Raw genomic sequence first — 26,053 nt, forward strand, 5'->3', positions numbered from 1 at the left:
CTCACTCTTCCAAGTGCTGGGATTGCAGGCGTGTACCACCATACCCAGCGCCCTCGTTTATACAGATACTGAATCTCTTCTTAACCAGACCCTCATGACCAAACTTCTGTATCTAACTACATTACATTTGTTTCAAACAGCTGCTGAACATGTCCAGAGAACTGAGTGATCTGAAGAGGAACCTGAAAGAGGCCACTGCCGCCATCGCCACAGACCCACTGTACATCGAGGGGGCGTGGTCAGAACCAACCTTCACCTCCACAGAGGCGGCCATCCAGTCCATGCTGGAGTGCCTGAAGAACAATGAACTTGGCAAAGCCCTGAGGCAGATCAAAGAGTGCAGGTGGCTCCACTGTTCCTCCCAGGGGCGCTTGTGGGAAACACAGACTTAATCCTTCCCGTTTAGTGGTTAGGGACCACTGTTCTTCCATAGGATCCAAGTTCAGGTCCCAACACTCACAAGGCAGCTTCCATCAATCTGTGATTCCCTTTCCAGGGAATCCAGTGCCCCCTGCTGGCCGCTATGAGCACTGCGCACATTTTTATACTAACCAAGACTCATACTTCCCAACTCCATGCCTCTAAATCTTTGTTGTTCTTTCTTCCCCCACAGAAGCCTGTGGCCCAACGACATCTTTGGAAGCAGTTCTGACGATGAGGTCCAGACACTCCTGAATATTTATTTCCGTCACCAGACTCTGGGACAGACGGGTACTTATGCCCTGGTGGGGTCTAACCACAGCCTGACTGAAATCTGCACCAAGCTCATGGAGCTGAACATGGAGATCCGAGACATGATCCGCAGGGCCCAGAACTACCGGGTCCTCACAGCCTTCCTCCCAGACTCCAGTGTGTCTGGCACTAGTCTCTGACAGGAGCCTCCCGTCCCCCATGGCTTCTAAGCTTGCAGTGCTGCCATGCTGGGGCGACCTCCTTCAGTGTCTTCTCGGCCTTCGCAAGGCTTGGACGGACCATTCCCCTCTTCTTACCTGTAGGACTTTTTCTAAAGAAGATGACTCAACTTCCAATGTGTAGCAATACTGTCCAAACCGAGGCAGCCTAGGACCTCCTGAGACAGACAGACTCTACCCATCCTGATGTGTGGCTACCCTTCACCAAGCAAATGCAACCAACCCACTCCTGGAGACATGACTTCCGTTGCATTACCAAAGCTGACCACACTGAACGACCTAGTCCTTTCTAGAGACAGTTTTAGATTAACAAAAGTGCAATGTTTTTCTTCACATGAAAAAAATTTATATTCTAAAGCTTGTACATTCATTCCCCTTTTTTCACCTATTTTGCTTCCTTTGGGTTTTCTTTTCTTTCTCTCTCTCTCTCTCTCTCTCTCTCTCTCTCTCTCTCTCTCTCTCTTCCTTCCATCCTTCCTCCCTCCCTTTCTTTCTTTCTTTCTTTTTTTTTTTTTTTTTTTGTGGGATGTGTTTGTTTGGTTTAGTGAGTTGCAAAAAGGGGGCAGGCAGAATGAAGCTGGCCACTGAAACCCTGTGAGATGGTCAAAAGCTGACAGCCTGTGTGCTTGAAAAGGGAATTGTAAATGAGTTACAATTTAATATACACTGTATCTAAACCGAGGCTGCTAGAAAGTACCTTTCTGAAGTTGCTAGGCTACTGTTTCTGAAAACCCCTGATCTCTCTGTGCCGGGAGAGATCCAGATGGATTCTTTTTAAGGATCATGGCTGCTTTTTACAAAAAGGTTGCTTTAATAAGCATTATTTATACTATAGAAGAATGAGTGTCCGTTTGCATTACCTTTGCCATTTTGTAGAAAAGCAAATTCTCCACAAAAGTCCCAAGTCGTTTCCTCTGTCTGCATGCATCCCTTAATAGCCATTTGGATAGCCGGAAGTAGAGTCATAAAGGGAAGATATGAGTTGCCACCTTAAGAATGACGTCATATTTTATTTGTAATATATGTGTAAAGGGTCTTTCTAAAAAGTTCCTTCCTCAAACCCAACACTGTCGAGTGTTAGATGTGGGCATGTGATCTGTTGCACATCCAAAGCATATTCAGAGTTGATCTATGTAACTTATTCACTGTGTAAATACATTTAAAGTTTTTGTGATGTGATCTCAGTTGATAATTCTGTTCAGAATTGCCTTTAGATTACAAAAAGAGAAAAAAAAAGACATGTTGATCATGGATTTTATTTCTAGTGAAATTAAAATATTTGCCTTTGATGTTTGTATTTTTATATGTGACTGTAACCATGACAACCTTGGGCAGACTATGTGCTTGTATTCTGTGAATGACGCACACCGGAGTTGTGCAGTGTATGGCCCCTGGATCCAAAGAGAAGTATAATCTCCTAGGAATTGGGCGCCAAAAGAAGAACGTGATTTCCTTTATAGATAGATAAACCTGAGTGTGTGGATGTGTGCCATGTTCATGCTGTAGCCTGGGGAGGCAAGGTAAAAGCATTGCAGTTACAAGTGGCTGTGGACACCACGTGGATGCTGGAAATCAAACCATGGTCCTCTGTGAGAGAGCCAGTGCTCTTTTTTTTTTCCAATTTTTTATTAGGTATTTTCTTCATTTACATTTAAAATGCTATCCCAGAAGTCCCCTATACCCTCCCCACACCCGAGCCAGTGCTCTTAACCGCTGAGCCATCTCCCCAGGCCCCAATCCCTTTTGTTATTTTTTTTAAAGATTTATTTGTTTGTTTATTATATGTAAGTACACTGAGCTGACTTTAGACACTCCAGAAGAGGGCATCAGACCACATTACGGATGGTTGTGAGCCACCATGTGGCTGCTGGGATTTGAACTCAGGACCTTTGGAAGAGTAGCCAGTGCTCTTAATCGCTGAGACACCTCTCCAGCCCCATTTTGTGATTGTCTGTGCATAGGAATGCACACTTGAGTACAAACCAGGAGTCTGATCCTCCTGGAGCCGGACTTCAGACACTTGTGAACTGCTTGAGGCAGCCACTATGACTTTAACTCAATAAGAACCATATGGCCCTGCAGTGGTGGCGCACACCTTTCATCCCAGCACTTGGGAGGCAGAGGCAGGCGGATTTCTGAGTTCAAGGCCAGCCTGGTCTACAAAGTGAGCTCCAAGACAGCCAGGGCTACACAAAGAAACCCTGTCTCAAAAAAAACAAAACAAAAAACAAAAAAAAAAGAACCATATGGGTTCTAACCCCTAAGGGATCTCTTCAAACCCAAGACTGTAGCTTTCAATCATGTCTTATTGATCAAAGAGAAAAATCAACCTGGGCATGGTAGCTCACTCCTGTAATTATTACACACAAACAGAAACATATAAATGAATTTTATGAGCATGATGCTTCCTTGACCACAAAAATGCCCTTCTAAAACAATAAGAAGTTTCTCTGTTTTCGTTTTTTGTTTTTTTGGGTTTTTTTTTTTTTTTTTTTTTTTTTTTTGGCTTTTCAAGACAGGGTTTCTCCCTGTAGCCTTGGCTGACTTGCTCCCTATCCTCACCTGAGAAAAGGTCCTAACATTTCCTACTTTACACAGCTGCTGTGAGCCAGATGTGAGAGTGCAGACTGAAATCTCAGCAGTTTTCAGGTGAAACCTAGGAGTCGTGGGTTCAATGTCATCCTCAACTATATACTGACTTGGAGGCCAGCTGGGGCAATGCAAGGCCTTGTCTTTTTTTTTTTTTTTTTTTTTTTTTTTGAAACAGGGTTTCTCTGTGTAGCCCTGGCTGTCCTGGAACTCAGAAATCCACCTGCCTCTGACTCCCAAGTACTGGGATGAAAGGCGTGCGCCACCACTGCTGGGCTGGCCTTGACTTTAAATGGCTGTTGTACTAAGTTAAATTGTTGTTGACTCAAAATATTTTGACAGTTTAGACAGAAGAGTATAAACTGATCTATGATTTCATGGGTCCTAAGTAGAGCTTATAGTTATGGAATATCTTAAGATTAGCAAACACCAGAACACACAGAAGAACATAACAGGGTATGTGGTCAGCTTGACCCTGCTCTGAGTCAAGCTATTTTTCCTGTGTCAATAATATGAAATGACTAGCACACATGGAACAAAATGGCCACAGCTATGCTAGGGGAGCAGGCTGCAAGTCTCTTCTAGCTTCTTCAGACTTCTGCCCACATCCACACACAGATATATATGTATATACATGATGAACACTAAAGCATTTTTAATACACAGTTCAAATACACAGAGAATGAAACCAAGGACAATAAATATATGTAGTTTTATTATGGGTGTGTATGTGTAGATACACAGACACATGCATAGACAGCAATCCAGGCTTGTGGTGAAATCAGGTCATCTTGATGCTAAACAAGGAAATAAAAAACAAAAAATATTATCAGGCTACTACAGGTAGTAATGACCCTGAGAAAATGGCAATTATATTGTGCAAGGCTAGTCTGGAAATAGAAAATCACATATCCAACATAGCCTCACATGCAGGCTTGTCCTTTTAGGGCCACAGATTCCGTACAGAGAGAGAGCTGCTGTCTCTATCAAGTAGGTGACAAGTTGGTAAGAACAGACAGCTAGAGAAGGTGTTCTCAGCCAGCTTGAATTTTAATTCAACTGTGGTTGAACCCATAATGGGAAACCAACATTGGACAATTTGAGGTTATCATAACTAAATGACTAGAACCACACATACAATTAGAACAATGGCATCACAATGTAGCCACTGTACACACATTAGAAAGGTAAATGATGTTCCTTGGGAATTGAAGGTGTAGCCACACATCCAAAGAAAAATTCAGACTGAGTAGGCTTTCTGAATACTGCCACTGATTGCCCAGAAGTCTTTCTTAGCATTAATTCCAAATTTCCTTATTGTTTTTCATCCTTTTTTGTCTTAACGTTGTATCATCCGAGGAGTAAAGGATGGGGCTCCATTGGCAGGGTGCTTGCCTAGCTCTCTAGACTTAATCCACAGCACTGCCTAAGACTGGAAGATGCCTGGAATTCCATTTCTCAGAAATTGGGAGGGTCCAAATTTAAGACCACCCTTAACTATGTAATGGGTTCATGGCCAGCACAGGTTTGTCTAGGGACTATGTGTTGAGCCAGGGTCTCTGTGTAGCACTGGCTCTTCTGGAACTGGCTATGTGGACTAGGCTGGTTTCCAACTCTGGTTTCCTGCTTCTGCCTCTGCCTTGATGCTGGGATTAAGGACTGGCATTACCACACACAGGCTCAGTCTTGCGATGTATATATGGCATCTCCAAAATACACAAGCTGGACAGGGGTGGTACATGCCTTTAGCCTCAGTACTTGGAGGCAGAAGCAGGTAAATCTCTGAGTTCAAGGCCAGCTTGGTTCACAGAGCATTCCAGGAAAGCCAGGGCTACACAAAGAAACCCTGTCTTAATAAACAACACCAACCAAACCAAAAAAAAAAAAAAAAAAAAAAAAAGTATATCTTTAGACTTTTCTGTGGCATACAGAAAATAGTGAGGAAATCCTTTACTGTTAACAAAGGGCCCACAACAGGGACGCAGTCATGTACACCTTTAATCTCAGTACTCAGGAAAACAAACAGGATCTCTCTGAGAGTTCAAGGTCAGCCTAGTCTACCTAGTGGGTTCCAGGATAGTCAGGGCTTTGTTGAGACCCTGTCTCAAAACACAAAAATGGAAATAGGGCCTATGTGAACAATTCCATTTGAGTACTTATACCAAACTTCCTAAAAATACACGTGAAAACATCAATGTAACAAGAGAGTGGAAGCCGAGACCATTATACACACGGTAAGTAAATTTAGCTGACAGTTTGAGATGCTAGGAATCCAGAGTTCATTGGTTTGGGCAGTGCATCACCTTGTTGGGAAGACTTACATTACTGTGTCCAGAGTCTCTTCTCCCTCCCTCTAGCAATACTACTGGGATTCTGTCATTAGGTCTCTAGTCTAAGATCTTAATAAATCATTTCCCAAAGGTCCTTTTCTAGACACCAGAGACTTACTGCCATTAGTGCAGATTTAGAGGGGGAAAAAATGCCTGCATCGAGTTCAGGGAACAAATCCCAGCATCCAACTCCCAGTTCTTACTGGCTCCTAAACTCGTATCCTTCTCACAAACAAAAATCTCATTGAATAATCCCAAAGTCTTAACTTATCCCAGCCTAGGTTCACAAGGCTCACCTGAGATAGTTGTCAACAATCTCTTCTAGCGGTGACCCTGGGTTATGGAAACAAGTTACACTCTTCTAAGATACAGGGTTGGACAGGTGAAGGGATGGTCTAATTGTTAATGAACTCAAGGGGGAAGCAGAGCCAAGCCAATGGAGCCAACAACAACCCCAGCCCTCAAAGCTACCTTCTCTCCTGTGGGGCTTTGCTGGACGCTTCCCCCACTTCAGTCTTCTCCGTCTGCGCTCTTCTTCTTGGGCTCGACATCATCATCTCAGACCCGTTCCACAGATACTCCAACCGGAAGGCAGTCTTCTTCCTGGACTCACTGGGTGTCCTCTTCAGTCGCGGTGAAAGCCGGGACTCTGTACTTTTGTTCTCAGTGCCTTCACAAGCCCAGGCACAGCTGTGACACTGCAAAGCCATGCTGCTTGGAAAGGCTGCATCCGGAGCCTCCGGAACCATGGCTGAACTCAAGGATGTCTTTGCCTGCAAACTGGAGTCCCCAGGCAGCTTTTCAGATCTTTCCTGGGATTCCCTCGAGAAATCCTTCTCAGTGCCAGCATTCAACACAGGCAATCTCTGTTTATCAGCTTTAATCTCCTTGGCCTGGGCTTCTTCTGGAAAGTCTTTCCTCTTTCGATCCCGGTGGCTCCTCCTCTGCCTATGCCGCTCCATTTTCTTTTAGTAAGTTTTGTCTTCAAACGATCCCTTTGCTCTCTCATCTGACCATAAGCCACTAAGAGCAGCTAAGCAGCAGCCTGGGCAGTTTGCTGTTTGCCGATCTCCTCTGCTAGGTACTCTGGTTGATCACTTGGAAGTTCAGTCTTCCAACATGCCTCTGGACAGGGACACAAGGAAGCCAAACTCTTTGCCACAGGGAAGCAAGGATGGCTTCTACTCCAGTTCCCTAGAGAGTTCTTCTCTCCATCAGAAACCTCATCTGCACGATCTTCAGAGGATGCGTTTCCAGCAGCCTTCTGGGTCTCAGAGCCCTCGCCCGCACTGGAGGCTGATCTTACAGTAGCCTGCAGCTCCGGACTCTTCCTTCCTTTCCCTCTTAACCAGTCCCAAAAGGTCTGACACCTGGTCAGGAGCAGTGGAATGAAGAACATTTTACTTGAGAAAGAAAAAAGGGAGTCTACTTAGCTCTTGTCGTTTTGAAGGCTGGAAATCCAAGAGTTGGTATAGAAGGTACGATCTCTGTCTGTGTCAATCTGTGTCTGTCTGTGTCAGTCTGTGTCTGTCTCTCTTATAAAGCCACCAGGAAAACAGAGGCCCTACCTTACCTTACCTGCCTAATTGAATCTCATTATCCAAAGGCTTTCCCTCTGCAGACAGACACATCCATCCTGTAAACGGTAACAAAAAACTGGGGCGTGTGGTGAGACTGTGGTGGCACACACCTTTAAGCCCACAGGACAGAGAGACCCTGTCTTTAAAGAAATCAAAAAAAAAAAAAAATTGGCAGTCAGTACTTATATCCGCCTTCAATCCCAGTACTCAGCAGGCAGAAGCAGGCAGATCTCTGTGAATTCAAAGCCTGCATGATCTCCAGAGTGGGTTCCAGGACAGCCAGACCTACATAGAAAAACCTTCTCTCAAAAAGCAAAAATCCAAAAAATAAACAAAAAACAAAAAGTGAAAAATTAAACATTAAGCAAAAACCTGAGGATTTGCGACTGTCATGTTGCTCAGCAGGGGAAAGCATTTGCTGCCAAGCCTGAAATCCAGAGTTCAATCCCAAGGTCCCAGGCAGTAGAAGGAGAAGAGCCAGCTTCCAAAAACTCTACCTTCCACAGAAATACTGTGGCACACACACATTAAACCACAAAGAGTCAAAGTAATACGTGTAAAGCAGTAAAAAAAGCTTAGCATTGTGTTCCTCATTGGGACAGGCATTATATATAGTTAGCTCTATTGAAAATCTGTCCCACCATATGGAATGAAAATTAGTAACTCATTTACACATACTAACATTGTTACTCTATTTTTACTTTTTCTTTCTTTGTTTGTGTTCTTTGAAACAATGTCTATACTGTATCCCTGATTGGCCCCAAACTTAACTAGTAGACCAGGCTAGATCAGACTCACAGAGATCCACATTCAGGGATTAAAAGTTTTCCACCACACCTGCTGTCCGTGCATTAAATTTCCTCGGAGGTATGTTTTCAAAGAAAAGAAGAAGTGGAACATGGCCTAAGACACTTTTAATCCCAGCACACATAAGACAAGGCAGAGGCAGGCAGATCTCTGTGGGTCCAAGGGCACTTGGCCTAAATAGGGAGTTCCAGGATGGCCAGGTCTACATACATAGCAAGACCATGTCTATAAAACAAGACAATACTATTCAGGTGTCTGTCAGCTGACACTTGGCATTAGAAGCATGTTCTACCCTACTCAAGACCATTCACTGTGCACCCTACCTCTTCATTTATGTCCTTCCCTGTTAAACAGGAGACACTTTTTAGAACTACTGAGATTGAACCCAGGGCCATTTGCATAAGAGGTAAGCGCTAACACTGAGCCACAAGCTCAGACCAAGCAGGCAAGATTTTGAGTGTTGTTTCTTTTCTGTGAGAACATCCCAGCTACCCACAATGATTCTGGACATGTTCAGCAGCTGTTTGAAACAAATGTAATGTAGTTAAGTACTGAAATTTGGTCATGAGGGTCTGGTTATCAGAGATTCAGTATCTGTATAAATGAGGGCACTGGGTATGGTGGTACACGCCTGCAATCCCAGCACTTGGAAGAGTGAGGCAGAAGGATCAATAGGAATTTGAGACCAGCCTAGGCTACCCAGTAAGGCCAGCCTGGGCTACCCAAGGAGACCTTGCCTCAGAACAGAAAAATATAAAGCAACAAAAGCCCACTGGCATATGCTGCACATAGAAAGGATTGGGTTGAATCACTGCATGGAGTTGGTTGTAAACACCATGTGGGCACAAAGAATCAAACCATGGTCCTCTAAGAGAGCAGCCAGTGCTCTTGAGAGACCTCCGAGGGAGACTCTCACTCAAGTCTCGGGATAATAGCGGACCCCCAAGAACTCAGGAGAGACCAAACTTGATGCTAACCACATGAGGCTTTATTCGGGGAAAGCCAAAGCTCTGGGGACGACTCATATCCCACGCAGGGGTAGAGGAGTCGACTTCGAGGGGAAAGGGGTCCCAGTTTTTATAGGTCCTCAAGAGGGAAAGGAGAAGGAGGGAGTAGGGGATTTCCAGATCTAAACAATGTCTATTCTAAAATGATTGGTTTCTCAAGAAATGGGTATGGGAGGGAAACAAGGAAAGAGTCTAATGAAGGTGCAGTAACTCCGGATTGGCCCCGACTGTGGTTGCTGGAGAGATTTTCCGACTCTATCCCAGCAACCAAATCACAAACACCTGGCAGTGAGGTGCAGCAGTGGGCACACACCTGGGTTCAAGGAACGGTTAGATCATTGGCAGACACACGGGTTCAAGGAGCGGCCAGAGCATTGTGCACCTCTATTTTTCTAAATCAGTGAAGCTACTTCTACTAACAATGAAATTTATTTTGCCAATTTCAGGGCTTCTGTGACCTTTTACATTCTGTCAGGGTCTTTTACTCTTAACTGCTGAGCCATCTCTCCAGACCATATCCCTTTTGTAACTTTCTAACACAAGTGCCATGAATTTAACTGAGGGCCTCTACAAGGACAATATGGGCTCTAACCACTGAAGGATCTCTCCAAACCCAAGACTGTAACTTTCAATCATCTCTAATTGAGTAAGAGAAAGATCAGACCAGGGCATGTTACCTCACCCCTGTAATTCCTACACATAGACAGGTTCATATAAATGAATTTAATGAGCATGATGCTTCCTTGCTCCCAAAAATGCTGTTGTGAAGCCAGTGAGAGCATCTCTGTTTTTTAAAACACTAAGTTGTAGAGAAAGGATCAACTCCATTCCCACCCTGACTGTAGCCCTGATCTCCCTGCACCATCCCACTTCCGGTCTATCTCTGTGCACCAGTCCACTGCTGGTGTCCATCTGATCTCTTCCTAGTCATTCAAATGAGTTTCTCTACCTTAGTCCTATGTTCCCTACTTCATGGATTGCCATCCTAGTGTGAGAGAAAATGTAAACACTGGACTGAGAACGAGGGACCTAGCCTATGTTCTATTAAGTTTAATCTTCGCTCTGTTCCATGACCTCTCTGCTCCACCTCACCACCTGGGAAAAGGTCCTAACATTTCCTACTTAACATGGCTGCTGGGAGCCAGATGTGAGAGTGCAGACTGAAATCTCAGTTTTCAGGTGAAACCTAGGAGTTGTGGATTCGAGGTCATCCTCAACTCTATAGCGAATTGGAGGCCAGCTGGAGCAACACAAGGTCTTATCTTTAAATGACTGCTGTGGTAAGTTACAACAGTGTCTGACACATGCTAGGTGTTAGTCCCACCTGCGCTATAATTATGGACTGTAGGAACCAAGGACCTTGCCCCCTTGAGTAACCCTACATTCCTACTAACTATAATACTACTTGTAAAAATTTGTCACATAGTTAATCCCAGCACTAGGGAGGGATGCAGAGGCAGGCAGACAACTGTAAGTTTGAGGCCAACCTGGTCCCAAAGACGTTGCATTGCTCCAGCTGGCCTCCAAGTCACTATATAGTCTATACAGCAAGTCTCAGGACAGAAATTTTGTCCCCCTCCCCCAACAAAAATCAGCCACATTTTTAATAATTTTACTTTCTTTTTTAATATTTATGTATTTAATGTATGTGAGTACACTGTTGCTGTCTTCAGACACACCAGAGGATGGCATTGGATGCCATTACAAATGGTTGTGAGCCACCATGTGGTTGCTGGGAACTGAACTCAGGACCTCTGGAAGAGCAATTGGTGCTCTTAACCACTGAGCCATCTCTCCAGCCCTTGTTAATTTTTAAAATTAATTTTAAATTCTCCCTTTCTTTCCCCCTCCCTCTTCCCCGCGCCCTTTCTTTTGGAAGTAGAGGGGGTCAAGACAGGGTTTCTCTGGGTAGCCTTAGCTATCCTGGAATTTACTCTGTAGGCCAGGCTTGCCTGACTCCTGAGTGCTGTGATTAAAGGTGTGCACCACCACCACTCAGCCTCTCTCTTTCCGAGACAGGGTAGTGTCACTATGTTGAGCAGGCTGGCCTTGAACCTAAAGAGATCCATCTTTGGAGCCTGGGACCCCCAAGGACTGAGTTACCACACCTGACTTTTCTCTTCCTTGTTCCTCTCATCAGCAACCATTTCTAGTGTGATGTTGTTACCCAGGAGTTGTCCACTAATGTGTTCCTCATGATCTGGTTGATGAGTATGTATTTTATTTATTCAGTGCCAACTTTCACCCCCTCAAGTGAAACAAACCAGAAACGGCACCCACTGTCACAAGGTTTATTTTAAGCTGAAGAAGACACTACAGGAGAATTTCTTGTCTTTGCAGTGGCCACAGAGCTCCTGGCGGTGTGGCCTCCGGACATCAATGTGTCTTTTCTTTGGGGAACAGGAACAACAGACTCTTAAGCAGGTCTTTTGGAGGCAAAGGTGGAACAGTCAAGGATCAATTGATATTCCAAGCTTGGTCAGCAACTGAAAATACTCCTTCCCGCTTCCTTCCCGCTCCCTTCCCCCATCTTCCCGTCCCCTTCCCCCATAGCTGTGTCTTTCTCCAAGTTCTGCAAGAAGCTGATATCCAAGTTGCACAAAACAGCCCATCTCCCTTCAAATGCCACCTGAATGATTGATCTCAGAAGCTGGTCAAGAGGATATTAGCATGCCACCCAAGACAATAGTAAAATACGGGGGAGGGGTTTCTTAAAGTGTGTTTGTGTGTAATTTTATGTATCTGTAGCCAGTGGGGATTGGGATCATTTTACTAAATGACAGGAGAACTGTGGTCTCAGCCAGAGGTCACACTCACAAAGACTGGACCCCATCTAGATTGTTGTTACAATTAGGAAGAAGAAAAGTCTCCTGAGATAAACATTGTGCTTGAGCCACAAGTGTATTTGTTAAGTGTGCAGAAGTCTGTGGTGTGACTTGTGGAGGTCAGAGGACAGCTAGGTTCTTCCTTCTGTCATGTGGGGCCTGGTTAGATCAAGGTTGGCAGCAAGCAATTGTGTCTGCTGACTATGACACTGGTCCAGGAAGCTAAATTGTTTTCTCCCCAGATATACACCATCCTCACTAATATTTAAAGCCATGCCTTTTGGTCAAGAGCCCATCCTATAGATCCCGATACACCTTCCTGGACAGGGCCAACCTTTTCGTCATCCACATATGGCTGGGAGCCCCACAGAATAAGGCAAGGTCTACTTTCTGAAGACTGCGGAATGTTAGCTAGCACTTAGTTTTTCTGAATAGGAATCTTCAGTCTACTAAGTTTAGTAATCTTCGATATACTAAACATCACACAACAGTCACATCCTCTCTTCCCTAGTAGATGGGCATTCTTCCTTACAAATTACAGGAAGGGGTCCTATGTGCCTGGCACCTACCAAGAACCTTGTGTAGATTAACTCACTGAGTCTCCCCCTTTCTTCCTTCCTTTCTTTCCTTCCTTCCTTTCTTCCTTTCTTTTTTCCTTTCTTTCTTCCTTCCTTTCTTCCTTCCTTTCTTCCCTTTCTTCCTTTCTTTCTTCCCTTTCTTCCCTTTCTTTCTTCCCTTTCTTCCCTTTCTTCCCTTTCTTCCTTTCTTTCTTTCAAGATTTCTTTACTTTATTTATGTGTTAGCTGTACCCTATCTTCAGACACACCAGAAGAGGGCATCAGATACCATTACAGATGGTTGTGAGCCACCATGTGGTTGCTGGGATTTGAACTCAGGACCTCTGGAAGAGCAGTCAGTGCTCTTAACCACTGAGCCATCTCTCCAGCCCTTCCCCCATTCTTTCCTAAGAAAGAAAAAGGCAAACCAAATGAACTTGCTGCTGAGTCTATCTATCAGCTTGTTGTAAGCAAGCCTGAATCCTCTCGAAAGAAGATACTGCCCTAAGGCACAAATTATCACTACGGATTGTCATGTGCAATGCTAACAATCAAAATTAACTAGGCATATGAAGAGACAAAACAGCATACTTGAAAGCCAAGAGAGAGCACAGCCCCATGGAGAGTTAAGAATGGATTTATCTGACACCAAATTTCAAATAACTCTGCTTAAACTGGGCATAACAGTGCATGCCTTTAATCCCAGCATTTCAGGAGGCAGAGCTGGCAGATTCAATCCCAGGCCAGCCAGGACATTGTCAAACAAACAAACAAATACATTTTTAAAATCACATGAAAACAACTATCCTTGTTGGGCATGGTAGCTGGCACTTGAGCTTCTGAGGCAGGAGGCTTTCCATGAACTCAAGCCAATCCAGGCTATATAATGAGTTCCAGGTTTCCTTGTATTAAGGGATGAGACCATCTCAAAAAATCAGTGCTCAAAATGTTGGAGGAAAGAGAGACTAATATTACCAAGAAAAATCTCAAAGTTTGTTGGTTGTTTTTTTTTAATTTTGTTGTTGTTTGGTTTTTGTTTTTATTTGTTTTGTTTGTTTTTGAGACAAGGTCCCTAGGTATCCCTGACTGTGTAAAACCAGGGATTTACCTGTCTCTGCTCCTCATGTTTATATTAGTTTTGGGAATAAATTCATGAGCCACTACTAGAAGAAAAAAATCCAGCCATTTCCCCCCCTAAGATTTTATTTTATATATATATATATATATATATAATGAGTACACTTTAGCCATCTTCAGACACACCAGAAGAGGGCGTCAGATCCCATTACAGACGGTTGTGAGCCACCATGTGGTTGCTGGGAATTGGACTCAGGACCTCTGGAAGAGCAGTCAGTGCTCTTAACCACTGAGCCATCTCTCCAGCCCCCAAATCCAGTCATTTCAATGATTCATTTAACAAAAGATTAGAAACAGTTGAGCTAATAATTAGAAGTGGGAAATGGACGATGAGATGACTGGGTAGATAAGAGATGGTAGGAGAAGGTTGCCTCCTGACTGACATACACTTTTCCCAGTGTTTACAATCACTGTTATTGTAATATAATTGAAAACTGAACCATTTAGGAAATACCAAGAAAAATGTCTGTGCAAGAGTTGATACAATTGCATTTGGATAAAGCTGACAAGCTCTTGCTACTCATAGCCCAGGAAACACCACAGATGAAACCAAAGATCATTTGTGCTGTGCCCTTTGGTCCAGTTTGAGGACCCTCAGAGTTAACCGAAAGCTGTGTTTGCTACTAATAGTAAAACTTAATATTATTTTGTAACCATTAAGAATTCTTAGGCCCTGCAGTGGCTCCCGCCTTTAATCTCAGCACTTGGGAGGCAGAGGCAGGCAGATTTCTGAGTTCGAGGCCAGCCTGGTCTACAGAGTGAGTTCCAGGACAGCCAGGGCTACACAGAGAAACTCTGTCTCAAAAACACAAAAAAACAAAACAACAACAACAACAAAAGAATTCTTAGGCTAGGTAGTGGGGGCAACAAGCCTTTAATCCTAACACTTGGGAGGCAAAGACAGGCAGATCTCTAGGTTCAAGGCCAGCCTGATCTATGTAGTGAGTACCAAGATAACCAGGGCTACACAGAAAACAAAAAACAAAAACAAAACAAAACAACAAAACAAACAAAAAACAAGCAAACCACCAACCAACCCTAACCAAAACAAAACAAAATGAAGAAAAACAATATAAAAATAATAAAAAAGGAAGTATCTGGCTGGTAAGATGGCTGAGCTGTTAAAAGCACTGACTGCTCTTCCGGATGTCCTAAGTTCAAATCCCAGCAACCACATGGTGGCTCACAACCATACATAGTAACAAAGAAACAAAAAAAAAAAAAAAAAAAAATAATAATAATAATAATAATAATAATACTAAAACGGGGGCAGGGGGCAGAGACAGAGCAAGCAGGGGCCAAAGCCAGCAAGAGGGAGAAAGAAAGAGGGGAAAAAAAAAAAAAAAAGAGGAAGCGTCTCTGAGAGTTCAAAGCCAGCCAGTCCGGTCCATATAGTGAGTTCCTGGACAGCCAGCATTCTATAGTGACTCTGCCCACCCCCAAAAAATGTTTCAAAATCCTTACGCATCTAATATTCACATTGTTAATATATGTATTTATTTTATGTGTATGTATGTGTGCCTATGTGAGTTCATATGCACCATGTGTGTGCAGGAACATGTGGAGGAGGCCAAAAGCATGGGATCTTCTGGAACTGGGTTTACAGATGGTTATGAGCTGCTCAATATGAGTGCTACGAACTGAACCTGAGTCCTCTGCAAGAACAGCAAGCACCCTTAACCACAGGACTACCTCTCCAGCCCTTCTTATCTAACTATTTAAGCCTACTGTCTTCTCATAGGTCCGAATCTTCTGGCCTAGTCTGCAGTGCTCCCAATCTCTATTCCATCAAGATAGAGTGATCTCTAAGCCTTCTACTTCTCCCTAAAATTAAAAGTCACTTAGATCAATGGATCTTGCTCTAAAACACACACAGGCACATCATTATTAGTAGCTTTCATACATCTTCTTAATATAAGAACCAGAGGGGGGGAAAATGTTTTTCTTCCAATATTTTCAATTGCATATTGTTAACAGTTCTTTTTTTCATCAATTTCTTGGAACCATTCTGTCACCAGGTCATATTATTTTCCCCAAATTAAAAACTATTGATGTGGTAACCAGCCTCACTATAGTGTGTGTGTGTGTGTGTGTGTGTGTGTGTGTGTGTGTGTGTGTGTGTATGTGTGTGTGTGTGTGTGCATGTGTGAGTGAAAGAGAGAGGAGAGAGAGAGAGAGAGAGAGAGAGAGAGAACTATCACTACTACTGCTATTGCCTTGGATATGATCTACCCACCTCCAGCCCTAAGGTTATCCAAAAAAGAACATATTGTAAGTCTAAAAATAAATTAATTAAAAAAAAAAGTTATTTAGATGAGATAGCTCTCTGTGGAGATCTTGTTTGGTTTGCACAAGGCCCTGGATTCAATCCCTAGTGTATTCTCCCCTCAGAGTAATCTTTTAAAAATATTTAATTTTTATTTCTGTGTATTTATTTATGTATGGAATCTGTGTGTATATAGACACATACGTGGGGTGTTTATGTAGTCCAGGAGAAGCTGGGGGATCCCCTTACTCTGGAGTAACAGGCAGTTGCAAGGCAACCAGTGTGGATGCTGGGAACAAACTCTGCTTCTCTGGAAGAGCAAAAAGAGTTTTTTAACCACCGAGCCATCTTCGTAACCCACAAAAATCTTCCTGACTACAAAAATCATTTAAGTTAATCTTTGTAGCCAAGTTTAAAGACAGTTTTCCTTTCCACAGTTTCAGACTCCACACGGCCCCACACCCAAACTCGAAACCAACCAAACAAAAAGAATCAATAGAAAGTCAAAACTTCATCTAACTCAGAGACTTTCCAAGCATTGAAGACACCATGAAATCCAACAAATTCTACCCTATAAATCTGACCTGTGGCAGCTGAGCTCATCTTTCTGGAACTGAGCATCTCCGGAACAACATCTTCACAAAGATTAAGCCAGCCCTCTGGAAACAATGTGCAAAACACACCAGCATTGCCACATAGCAAAAATGTAACAGTTAACCATCAAAAGGACGATAACATTCTGAAGACACCCTGAAGAAGGTGGCTTGCTTTCTGCTTTGTTTTGGTTTTTGAGACAAGGCAACAAGAAGCCCAGCCCAGCCTTGAACTTCTGAACTTGCTGCTTCTCCGGGTTCACAAGATTATAGTCAGGATGGTTCATGCCTAACACAAGGAAAAATAATGGATCTTCTCCCTCTTCCTCTCCAAAAATATTTGTGGAATTTATGCCTGTATTCCTTTCCTAAAATAATTCCAAGCTTTCATACATACAGAAAACCTATGGGGCTGGAGAGATGGCTCATTAGTTAAAGAGGACTGACTGCTCTTCCAGAGATCCTGAGTTCAATTCCCAGCAATCACATGGTGGCTCACAACCATCTGTAATGGAATCTGATGCCCTCTTCTGGTGTTTCTAAAGATAGCAACAGTGTATCATATACATAAATAAGAGAGAGAGAGAGAGAGAGAAAAGAAAACTTAGTATCCCCATGACAAGATCCAGGATCTATAAGATCCAAACACTTCATGACAGAGGCTTTACGTACACAAATGGAAACAAGACAGACAAAGCATTCCATGTGCTTACCTGACACTGGATTTCTTCTACTCGGTAAGGGTTAAAACTCTTTTGGCACTTGTTACAGAGCTGTTTGAAATAAACCTAAAGAGAAATTAGCCTTTTTAATACAAGCTGATATATGCATATGTTTCCTAGGTTCCCGTTCTTTTTTAATAATTTGCTTTTTTTTTCCCTCTCTCTCTCTCTTTTACTTAAAAGTCTGGGTAGGAGTGTTTGTCTGCATGCACACATGTGCACGTAGTGCATTCAGTCCCCAAAGAAGTCAGAAGAGGAGTTGTATCTCTTAGAACTGGAGTTACAAGTGGTTGTTAACTGCCCTGTGGTGCTGGGGACCTCACCTCTGCAAGAGCAGAGATTGCTCATAACTGTGAGCCATCTCTCTAGCCCAGCCCCAAGTTCTTAAGTGACACAATGTGTTCCTTCGCTTTGCACTTTGGTTATCTTACGTGTAACCTCTACCCTTAAAGGATTTTAATGTTTTTCCCCATTTTTTCCCTGTCATGTGCACATGGAATTTTCCCCCCTCTTTGTTTGCCAGCATGTATATCTGGGCACCATGCACACACATTGCCTGCAGAGACCAGAAGAGGGCGCTGCATCCCTCTGTACAGCAGTTACAGATAGTTGTGAGCTCTCCTGAGTGCTGGGACTCAATCCCAGTCCTCTTCAACTATGGGCCCATTCTCCAGCCCAGTACCTTGAGGCTTTAAGCTTTGAGAGTTCCCTCAGTCGCTTGCCCTCACTCTGTGTTCCATTTCCCTTACTTGTAAACTGAGATAGCATTACTTTTCATATAGTTCTTATGCTATTCTATTTCTTATCGACAGCATACATAAAACCCAAAGGAGTACTCGACAGGAAGTAGCTGTTATTCCTTTTCTCCACTGTATTGGCCAGCTCCTTCTTTTGCCCTGAAATGTCTAGACTTCCCACTTTATTTGTGGCTTCTCATAAGTTTTCTGCTTTCTAGGCTTTGTCTAGGGGATATTTTCTCCCTGGTTTACTTGACAATGTCTCTGTTTCTCTTTCTTGTTTTGAGAAAGGGTCTCCACTACATAGCTCTGGTTGACCTGGAACTTGCTATGTAGTCCAAGCTGGCTTCAAACTTACAGTGATGGGCTTGCCTCTGCCTCCATGAACTGGCATTCAAAGCATGTGCCTGGCCTTTCTGCTACCTAAAAGCAGGGGTTCTCAACCTTCCTAATGCTCTGACACTTTCATACAGTTCCTCACACTGTGGTGACCTCCAACCAGAAAAATATTTTTGTTGCTACTTAATAACTGCAATTTTGCTGCTGTTATGTGTGGTAATGTGATTATCTGTGTTTATGACCCACAGGTTGAGAACCACTGCTTGAAAGACTTATCTGGACAGCAGGATGCAGTCTGTCATGCAGGTTATAAAACACACACACACACACACACACACACACACACACACACACTTCTGTGTCATTTCCTCACTGTTTCCAAGTCACAGGCTCCAGAACGCACTGAATTTTTCCTGTTCTGCTCCTATCAGAATATACTGTTTGTTGTTTTGAGCAAGGAGTTTTATTATAGAGCTCCTGTTGAGCAGGAAGGGCCAGCCCTTGTTTTGTGAGATAGGATCTCACCTTGCCCAGGATAGGCCTTTCACTGAAGATTTACCTTCCTGTACCTCCCAAGTACAAGGACTACAGGCCTGTGCATCACACCCACTTCCAGAACACATCTCTTAAAACCAACCAAACAAACAAACAAACAAACAAAGATTTCTCAAACTCTTTCTTTGTACCCTAGTCCTTTGGGGGTGTCTGAACCCATTGTTTGTCTTCAAGGAAGAGTTGGGACTTTAGTTTGACTTCGTTTTCAATTCCAACCAGATGTGGTGGCACACACCTAGAATCTCAGCAGAAGGCTGAGAAGCAGACACTCAAGGCCAGCTTCAGGTTCATAGAGCAAGAGCATCATGTGCTGCCTGAAAGCTGCTTCAAACAACATGAGAAACAACACAATAAACAGAGGAGTAAACCCAAGAGACAACTCCTCTACCCTCAGGCTGTATGTCCTCTTGCCCTGCGGCCTGAGGTGTAGCTGCACACTGTGAAGAGCTGGCTCTCCTACTGCCACAGGCACAGGCATGGAAGACAAACTTCACCTGCTTTGTGGAGCCGAGCCTGTATTCCAGAACAGAAATTACTCTCCAAGAACATAAGATGGACACAGTGTCCCAGCCCTCAGGAACCAGAGGAAGGAGGAGCTATCCCAGTTCAAGGCCAGCCTGGTTCACATAATAAGTTCCAGGCCAGCATGAGCTACATTGTTAGGCCCCATGTCAAAAACAGACATCAAAAAAGTTCAAGACCACCCTCAGTTATACCAACATGAGGTTCATGAGACCCTAACTCAAGAAAAACAAGAAGAAAGGAAACTGGCTAGATTTCCAAAGGGGAATGGCTATACTGAAAGTAGTTGATAGTATCTATACAGAAATAGCCTGATAATAACTTTGAAAGACATTGTCAGTTGTTTTTATGAAAGAGTTTAATGTCTTGACAGAAATGCAAGCCCTGACATCTGCAGAGATGGCAGAATCCCTTAAAATAACCTTAGGATAGCTAGGTATGATGACAAGTTCCTTTAATGCCAGCACTTGGGAGGAAGAAGCAGAGATCTGAGGGTTCCAAGCCAGCCAGGGCCACCTAGGGAGACTCTGTCTCAGAAAAAGAAAAGCAAAACAAGACAAATTAAAAAAACTGGTCTAAAGAAGTGGTTAATTAAACCTAATCTATACTTTTAACTTATACAAGAAGTAAAAGCTCACCAAGAACATCAGCAAGAAAGAATGTCAAGATTTAGTCTCAGAACAGCCCAAGTAGGTAGAAAAAAATAAAAAATAAAATAAAATAGGAGAAATTTCTAGCATAGATGAGGAGACCCAAATTTACCCATGACAAAAAAAAAAAAAAAAAAACTAAGAAATTAAGTTTATCCCAGTATTTAAGGCACAAACTGTCGCCTAATTATAGACCTGCAAGATTAAACTAAAATTTTTACTAGACACCGCAGAGGTTTTCATTGTGTTGAGATGGCTGGGGTCTCACTCTGTGACTCCTGATGTCTTGAACTCACTATGTAGACCTGAAACTCACAGATGTAGCTGTTTATGTCTCCCAACTGCTTCTTCGTTTTTGAGATATGTGTAATGTTAAGTTTCAAACCTGGGACAAGTGCCTGAGGTGCCTATTTAATAAAGCAAAACAGACCTGGCTTCCAGGTACACCCAGCATTCCTCAGTCCCTAACTATTAACCAAGGTAAGGTTGACACACCCTGAACTCTCCAGCCCAGGTCTGGGCTTCCTATACCCCAGAGGCTCCTCCCTAAATCAGACAGTTTGGTGCCCCTACCCCCCACGCCCCCTACCCCCCCTCCCACCCCCGTCTCTCCCCCCTTTGCTCCTTTTGTTTCTTTGGTCTTTTGTCTGCTGTAGTAGATTCTCTTACTTCCTTCCTCTCCCTGCTCCCCACATGGTTCAGGGTCAAGACCACTCTGGACTCACTCAGATTTGTCACTGCCTCTGGGTATGTCTCCCTTTTTTCTACAATAAACTTTTTCTTCTACTATACCTAGGGGCAGTCATATCCTTTCCTTCCCTTTTTATTTCTCTTTTTCATTCATGTAAAGGTCTTTTTATGGAGCCTAAGCTGGTCTCAAACCCCATCTTTCCCCTCCCAAGTGCTGCAGTTGCAGAGTTATATACTACCACCGCTGGTAGTTATTTATTCATTTAATCATTGACTTTCACACTCAAATGGAAGTGTCGATATAAAACCCATCCTCAAGCCGGGCGTGGTGGCACATGCCTTTAATCCCAGCAGCACTGGGGAGGCAGAGGCAGGAGGATTTCTGAGTTCAAGGCCAGCCTGGTCTACAAAGTGAGTTCCAGGACTGCCAGGACTATAGAGAGAAACCCTGTTTTGGGAAGAAAAACAAAAAAACATCCTCGATGCCTGTCAGCATCTATGCCAAAGAGGTGGAAAGATCTCCCACTGATGCGCCTGCACCTTCCAGGCCTCCGTGCCCCTCCCCCCACGCATGCCCCACCTCTCACACTTGCTTACCTTGTTGGTACCTGAGATACACCACACATAAGCACTCTCCCATCTCCTCTTACAATCTTTACAGTGAAAATAGCCATATTTTAGTTCCAAAAACTGAAAAGAAATTCAAATGGAAGTATTTTATTAACGGGGGTCAGGAGAAGAAGAGTGTAGATCCTTGTTTCGTAATTGATGGCTTAACGCAACAGCATCTACTTCTTGGACCTTGCTTTCAGCTATTCTCTACAGAGCCGTTAATTTAGCTTCTAGGCTCGCAGCCCTAGGATGTTTCCTGTCCATTTCCCGCAACACCAACAGCAACATCTCCAAAAATAAAAATCTAGGTTCACCTTTCACACACTCGAAGCTTACTGTCGGCCTCATCTTCACCAGAAATAACGACAAGACTTTTTAAAATTAGGCTCCATGCCTATATTACCAAAATTTGAAAAACACCCAGACCATGTAAACAAAGTACATGCTTCCAGAACGCCACCTTCCTCGCCCAAGAAAAGGTAGAAATAGCACTTACCGATCTGGAAATGGAAGGAGGGAGGACCCTGCTGGTGGGGGGCTGAGCAGAGAGAAAGAAGCCAGCTAAAAGCGGAGCTTCCCAAATGAGCTCTGCGCGTGCACATACCTGCTTTCCCTTCCTGTCCTGAGGGCTGTGGGCATATTCCTCCCCCAATTCCTTCAGCCGTGGGAACTGCTCCTCACGATCCCGGCTCCATGTAGGTAGCAGCAGCTGACTGGCCTCTGTAGGTCCTGTGAGCTCCTCCTGGCTTTCCTCGTCTTCCCCATCCTGGGGTCGCCGGATCAAGGCTCTCCGCCCTACTTCCCAAGCTTCGGTGGGCTTCCTGGAGCTGGTTCTGTCCGAGAGGGAGCTGCTGTGGAGGGTCTGTGACCCCTGTGAGCACTGCACTGACTTGTCCACTCGAAGGCTCACCTGTACGCCCACCTCCGTGGTGTGGACACTGCGTAGCCATAGACTCAGGTTGGGGTCCATCTGAGTGGAAACGGCCTGAAGCTGAGCCCTGTTGTAAGGGTTCATACAGGACTGCGAGACATTTGCTGGTACCCTAAGCCTGGCTAGGAAAATGGGAGCTCCCATATTCTGTGGCCAGTTTTGCTGTTGACAGTGTCTCCAGGGGCCAGGGTAGGTCAAAGGGTCTGTGGTCCCATAGCCACAGGGAACACAGAAAAGACGCTCCATTTGAGGGGAGGGGGGAGTTTCCTCCCTCACCCTCCTCTTCCTCTTTGTAGATTTGATTCGGGTTCACCCAGGTTTCTTAATTTATTCCAGAGCGGGAGCAGCCAGTTAGCTCCCTAATTGAAGTCACCTAGGAGATGACTAATTGTTTTCCCTACCTTTCCAATCAGCAGTGCTCACTAATTTTTTTTCTCTCTCAAGGTTGTTTTTCATTTCTGACTTCTTCACACATGCTTTAACTAGTAATTTCACTCACTTATTCTCTTGGTGACGACTTTGTTGATCTGGTATCAGTGGGTGAGGATATAAATTAGTATAGGTATTATGGAAACTAACACGGAGTCTCCTCAAGAATTAGCAATTGGCTGTGCTGTAGTGGAGCCTTTAATCCCAGCACTTGGGAGTCAGAGGCAGGTGGATCTCTGAGTTGGAGGCAAGCCTGGTCTACAGAGTGAGTTCCAGGACCGCCAGGGCTACACAGAGAAACCTTGTCTTGAAACACTTGCCATCAAAAATAATAATAATAATAATTAAAAATAAAGATTTAAAAATAGGAGGGCAGGAGAGATGTCTCAGTGGTTCATATTGCATCATATTGCAAAGTGCTCATAGCAACTTGGATTCCCAGTCACTGGGTGGCTCACAAACACCTGTAACTCCAGCTGGTAGCTGACATCCTCTTCTGGATATAACTTACACTCACGTACATAGACACACATTCACAGGCACATACATACTTTTTTTTAAAGATTTATTTATTTTTATTTATATGAGTGCACTATAGCTGTCTTCAGACACACCAGAAGAGGGCATCGGAACCCATTACAGAAGGTTGTGAGTCACCATGTGGGTTGCTGGGAATTGAACTCAGGACCTCTGGAAGAGCGGTCAGTGCTCTTAACCACTGAGCCATCTCTCCAGCCCACACACATACCTTTTAAAACTAGATAAATATATCTTTTAAAAGACATTTTCTTATTTAACATATATCTGCATGTATACCTGCGTGCCAGAAGAGAGTTCAGATCTCATTATAGATGGTTGTGAGCCACCATGTGGTTGCTGGGAATCAAACTCAGGACCTCTAGGAAGAACAGCCAGTGCTCTTAACTGCTGAGCCATCCCTCCAGCCCTATCCTTTTTTTAAAAAATAGAACCACCGACCTAGCAATCCCATTATTTGTATGCATATGCAAAGAAAGTGAAATCAATTAAGAGATTCTGCCCTCATCCTCATCCAAGAGTCAAACTCTGGAAGCAACCTACATATCAGATGACAGATGAGTAAAGAAACTGCCATATAAATGGGAATTTTAATCAGTCATTGAACAAGAAAGAAAAAGCATGTGTGGTGGTATAGGCCTTGTCATTCCAGAACCCAAAAGGCTGAGGCAGGAGACTCACAAGTTCGAGACCAGCCTAGCTACACAGCCAGAACCTGTTTTGTTTGTTTGCTTGTCTGTTTTTGTTTGGGATGAACCTGGAGGACATTATGTTAAGTGCAATAAGCTATACAGAAAAAAGATTTTATTACATGACCTCATATGCAAAATCTAAGAAACTCAAATATGCAGTCACCAGTAGAGGGTGGTATTGGTCAAAAGGCATAAAGGAGCAAATCCAGAGTCTAAGGCACAGTAGGATGACTATAAATAGTAACTGTTGTAAAACACAGCTCTCACCTCAAAAGGAGTCAGAGTCAAACCCAGAGGCAAATTTGAGCAGTCATGGCCCTAAAACCACAGATTTAGGTTTACCCAAAATTCTATGTTCCAGTGTGGACAATGTTTCATGATGTATCTACACTAACAGAACAAAGAAAGTCATAAATCCAGGCATTTAAAAAAAAAAAAGTGAAGCCGGGAGTGGTGGCGCACGTCTTTAATCCCAGCACTTGGGAGGCAGAGGCAGGAGGATTTCTGAGTTCGAGGCCAGCCTGGTCTACAGAGTGAGTTCCAGGACAGCCAGGGCTATACAGAGAAACCCTGTCTCAAAAAACCAAAAAAAAAAAAAAGAAAAAAAAGAAAAAAAATGCACTGATAGGACTGGAGAGACAGATCAGCCATTAAAGGCTAGGCTGGAAACCAAAAATTACTTCAGTGGAAACATCAGAGAGACGGGTGACAGACAGGGAGAGATCTCAGCTGTAGGCCTCTGATGCTATTTGATAGCATTCTTGGACCTTTGGTTCATATGGTTTTGTTAATATATTCTGAAGGGTTTTTCTTAATGTTTGTTAGGATTAAAGGCACTACACCATAGAGGTGGGTAAAGAATACACTTTTAGCCGGGCGCTGGTGGCACATGCCTTTAATCCCAGCACTTGAGAGGCAGAGGCAGGCAGATTTCTGAGTTCGAGGCCAGCCTGGTCTACAGAGTGAGTTCTAGGACAGCCAAGGCTACACAGAGAAACCCTGTCTCGAAAAAAAAAAAAATACACTTTTAGGGACCTAATGACAGCAGGCAATACATTGTAATTAGGCTCTGAACCAGCAATATTCCAAACTCTTCACAGTTACCGAGTTTTAATCAACAACCTTTGTAGACACAGCTTTTCCCCCTAGAGATTCTCATCCACACAATATTGAACTGCATCCTACAGATTTGCTAGAAGAGATTTGATACTCTCCATCACACACCTAGACATAGAAGGTAACTCTGTGAGGGTATGACTATACTAACTGTAAGACTTTTATTCAGTATTTACAATATATATATGACCATCAAGGTGCAGTGCACATCATATACATTTTTATGAAAATAATAGATTTAACAGATAATGGATTGAATTCAATAATGCTTGGTAGTTAACAATCTGAGTAGCTGAGCTCAAATCATACAAAGTCTATTAGAACAGACAGACATGGTTGGGAGGTTCCTTGTACCAAGAACACAAAACGTAGTCATGAGCTGTTAAAGGCCAGGAGGGTGTGATACTGAGCTATCTTTCAGGGGGTGAAATGTGTCAAGGCTTCTCATTATTCCACTCTAGTGAGACACCTCTCTCCTCCGACTTCCCCGGGGGAAGAAGCAATTTTTTTCTTTTCTAAGTAGAAATTACTGTGCATTTTATTGTTTGAGTGCTTTGTCTGCATGTACATCTATCTGCACGCCAGGAGAAGGCATCAGATCCCATTACAGATGGTTGTAAGTCATCATGAGGGTGCTGGAAATTGAATTGAGGACCTCTGGAAGAGCAGCCAGTGCCCTCAACTGTTCAGCTGTCTCTCTGGCCCCAATATGTTTTTTTTCCAAGACAGAGTTTCTCTGTGTAGACCAGGCTAGCCTCGAACTCATAGAGATCAGCCTGCCTCTGCCTCCCAAGTGCTGGGATTAAAGACATATGTCACCTTTGTCTCATTTTACAAGCTAACAAAACCAAATGGATTTGAATCTAAATTTAGAACGTCTACCAGGCTAGTTTTTACCCACTGGACAATGCTAAACACT

General features: G+C 43.6%; 2 protein-coding genes and 1 long non-coding RNA gene across 15 annotated transcripts in view; 1 reads left to right on the forward strand and 2 right to left on the reverse strand.

Annotated features, from left to right (window-relative positions):
* Positions 1-2,200, forward strand: part of Fry (FRY microtubule binding protein) — a 379,136-nt gene extending 376,936 nt beyond the window's left edge. For all 11 annotated transcript variants that reach the window (XM_006504932.3, XM_006504933.3, XM_030254574.1 and 8 more), the window contains 2 exons: positions 141-343; positions 614-2,200. In XM_006504932.3, coding sequence (XP_006504995.1) covers positions 141-343; positions 614-872 — 462 coding nt within the window. In that variant the 3' untranslated portion in view covers positions 873-2,200. The remainder of the gene's footprint in view (positions 1-140; positions 344-613) is intronic.
* Positions 2,201-4,193: 1,993 nt separating this feature from the next.
* Gm5 (predicted gene 5) lies at positions 4,194-6,666 on the reverse strand. Its single transcript, NR_024513.1, has 2 exons — positions 6,302-6,666; positions 4,194-4,297 (listed from the first exon to the last, which is right to left on the reverse strand). It is a non-coding gene; the product is annotated as a predicted gene 5 (long non-coding RNA).
* A 4,835-nt stretch (positions 6,667-11,501) lies between these two features.
* On the reverse strand, positions 11,502-22,641 carry Zar1l (zygote arrest 1-like). Of its 3 annotated transcripts, XM_011241026.2 has the most exons (5): positions 22,034-22,641; positions 21,415-21,507; positions 17,316-17,390; positions 16,214-16,319; positions 11,516-11,650 (listed from the first exon to the last, which is right to left on the reverse strand). In XM_011241026.2, the coding sequence occupies exons 1-5, from the start codon at positions 22,604-22,606 to the stop codon at positions 11,601-11,603; spliced, it is 897 nt and encodes a 298-aa protein (XP_011239328.1). In that variant the 5' UTR covers positions 22,607-22,641; the 3' UTR covers positions 11,516-11,600. The 3 variants fall into 3 exon arrangements, with proteins under 3 accessions (NP_001153165.1, XP_011239328.1, XP_017176492.1); NM_001159693.2 differs by lacking the exon at positions 16,214-16,319 and having other exon boundaries at positions 11,502-11,650; positions 22,034-22,606; XM_017321003.1 differs by lacking the exons at positions 11,516-11,650; positions 16,214-16,319 and adding an exon at positions 16,340-16,668.
* Between the last annotated feature and the right edge of the window lie 3,412 nt (positions 22,642-26,053).

This window comes from Mus musculus, chromosome 5 (assembly GCF_000001635.26).
Source record: "Mus musculus strain C57BL/6J chromosome 5, GRCm38.p6 C57BL/6J".
NCBI classification, from domain to species: domain Eukaryota; kingdom Metazoa; phylum Chordata; class Mammalia; order Rodentia; family Muridae; genus Mus; species Mus musculus.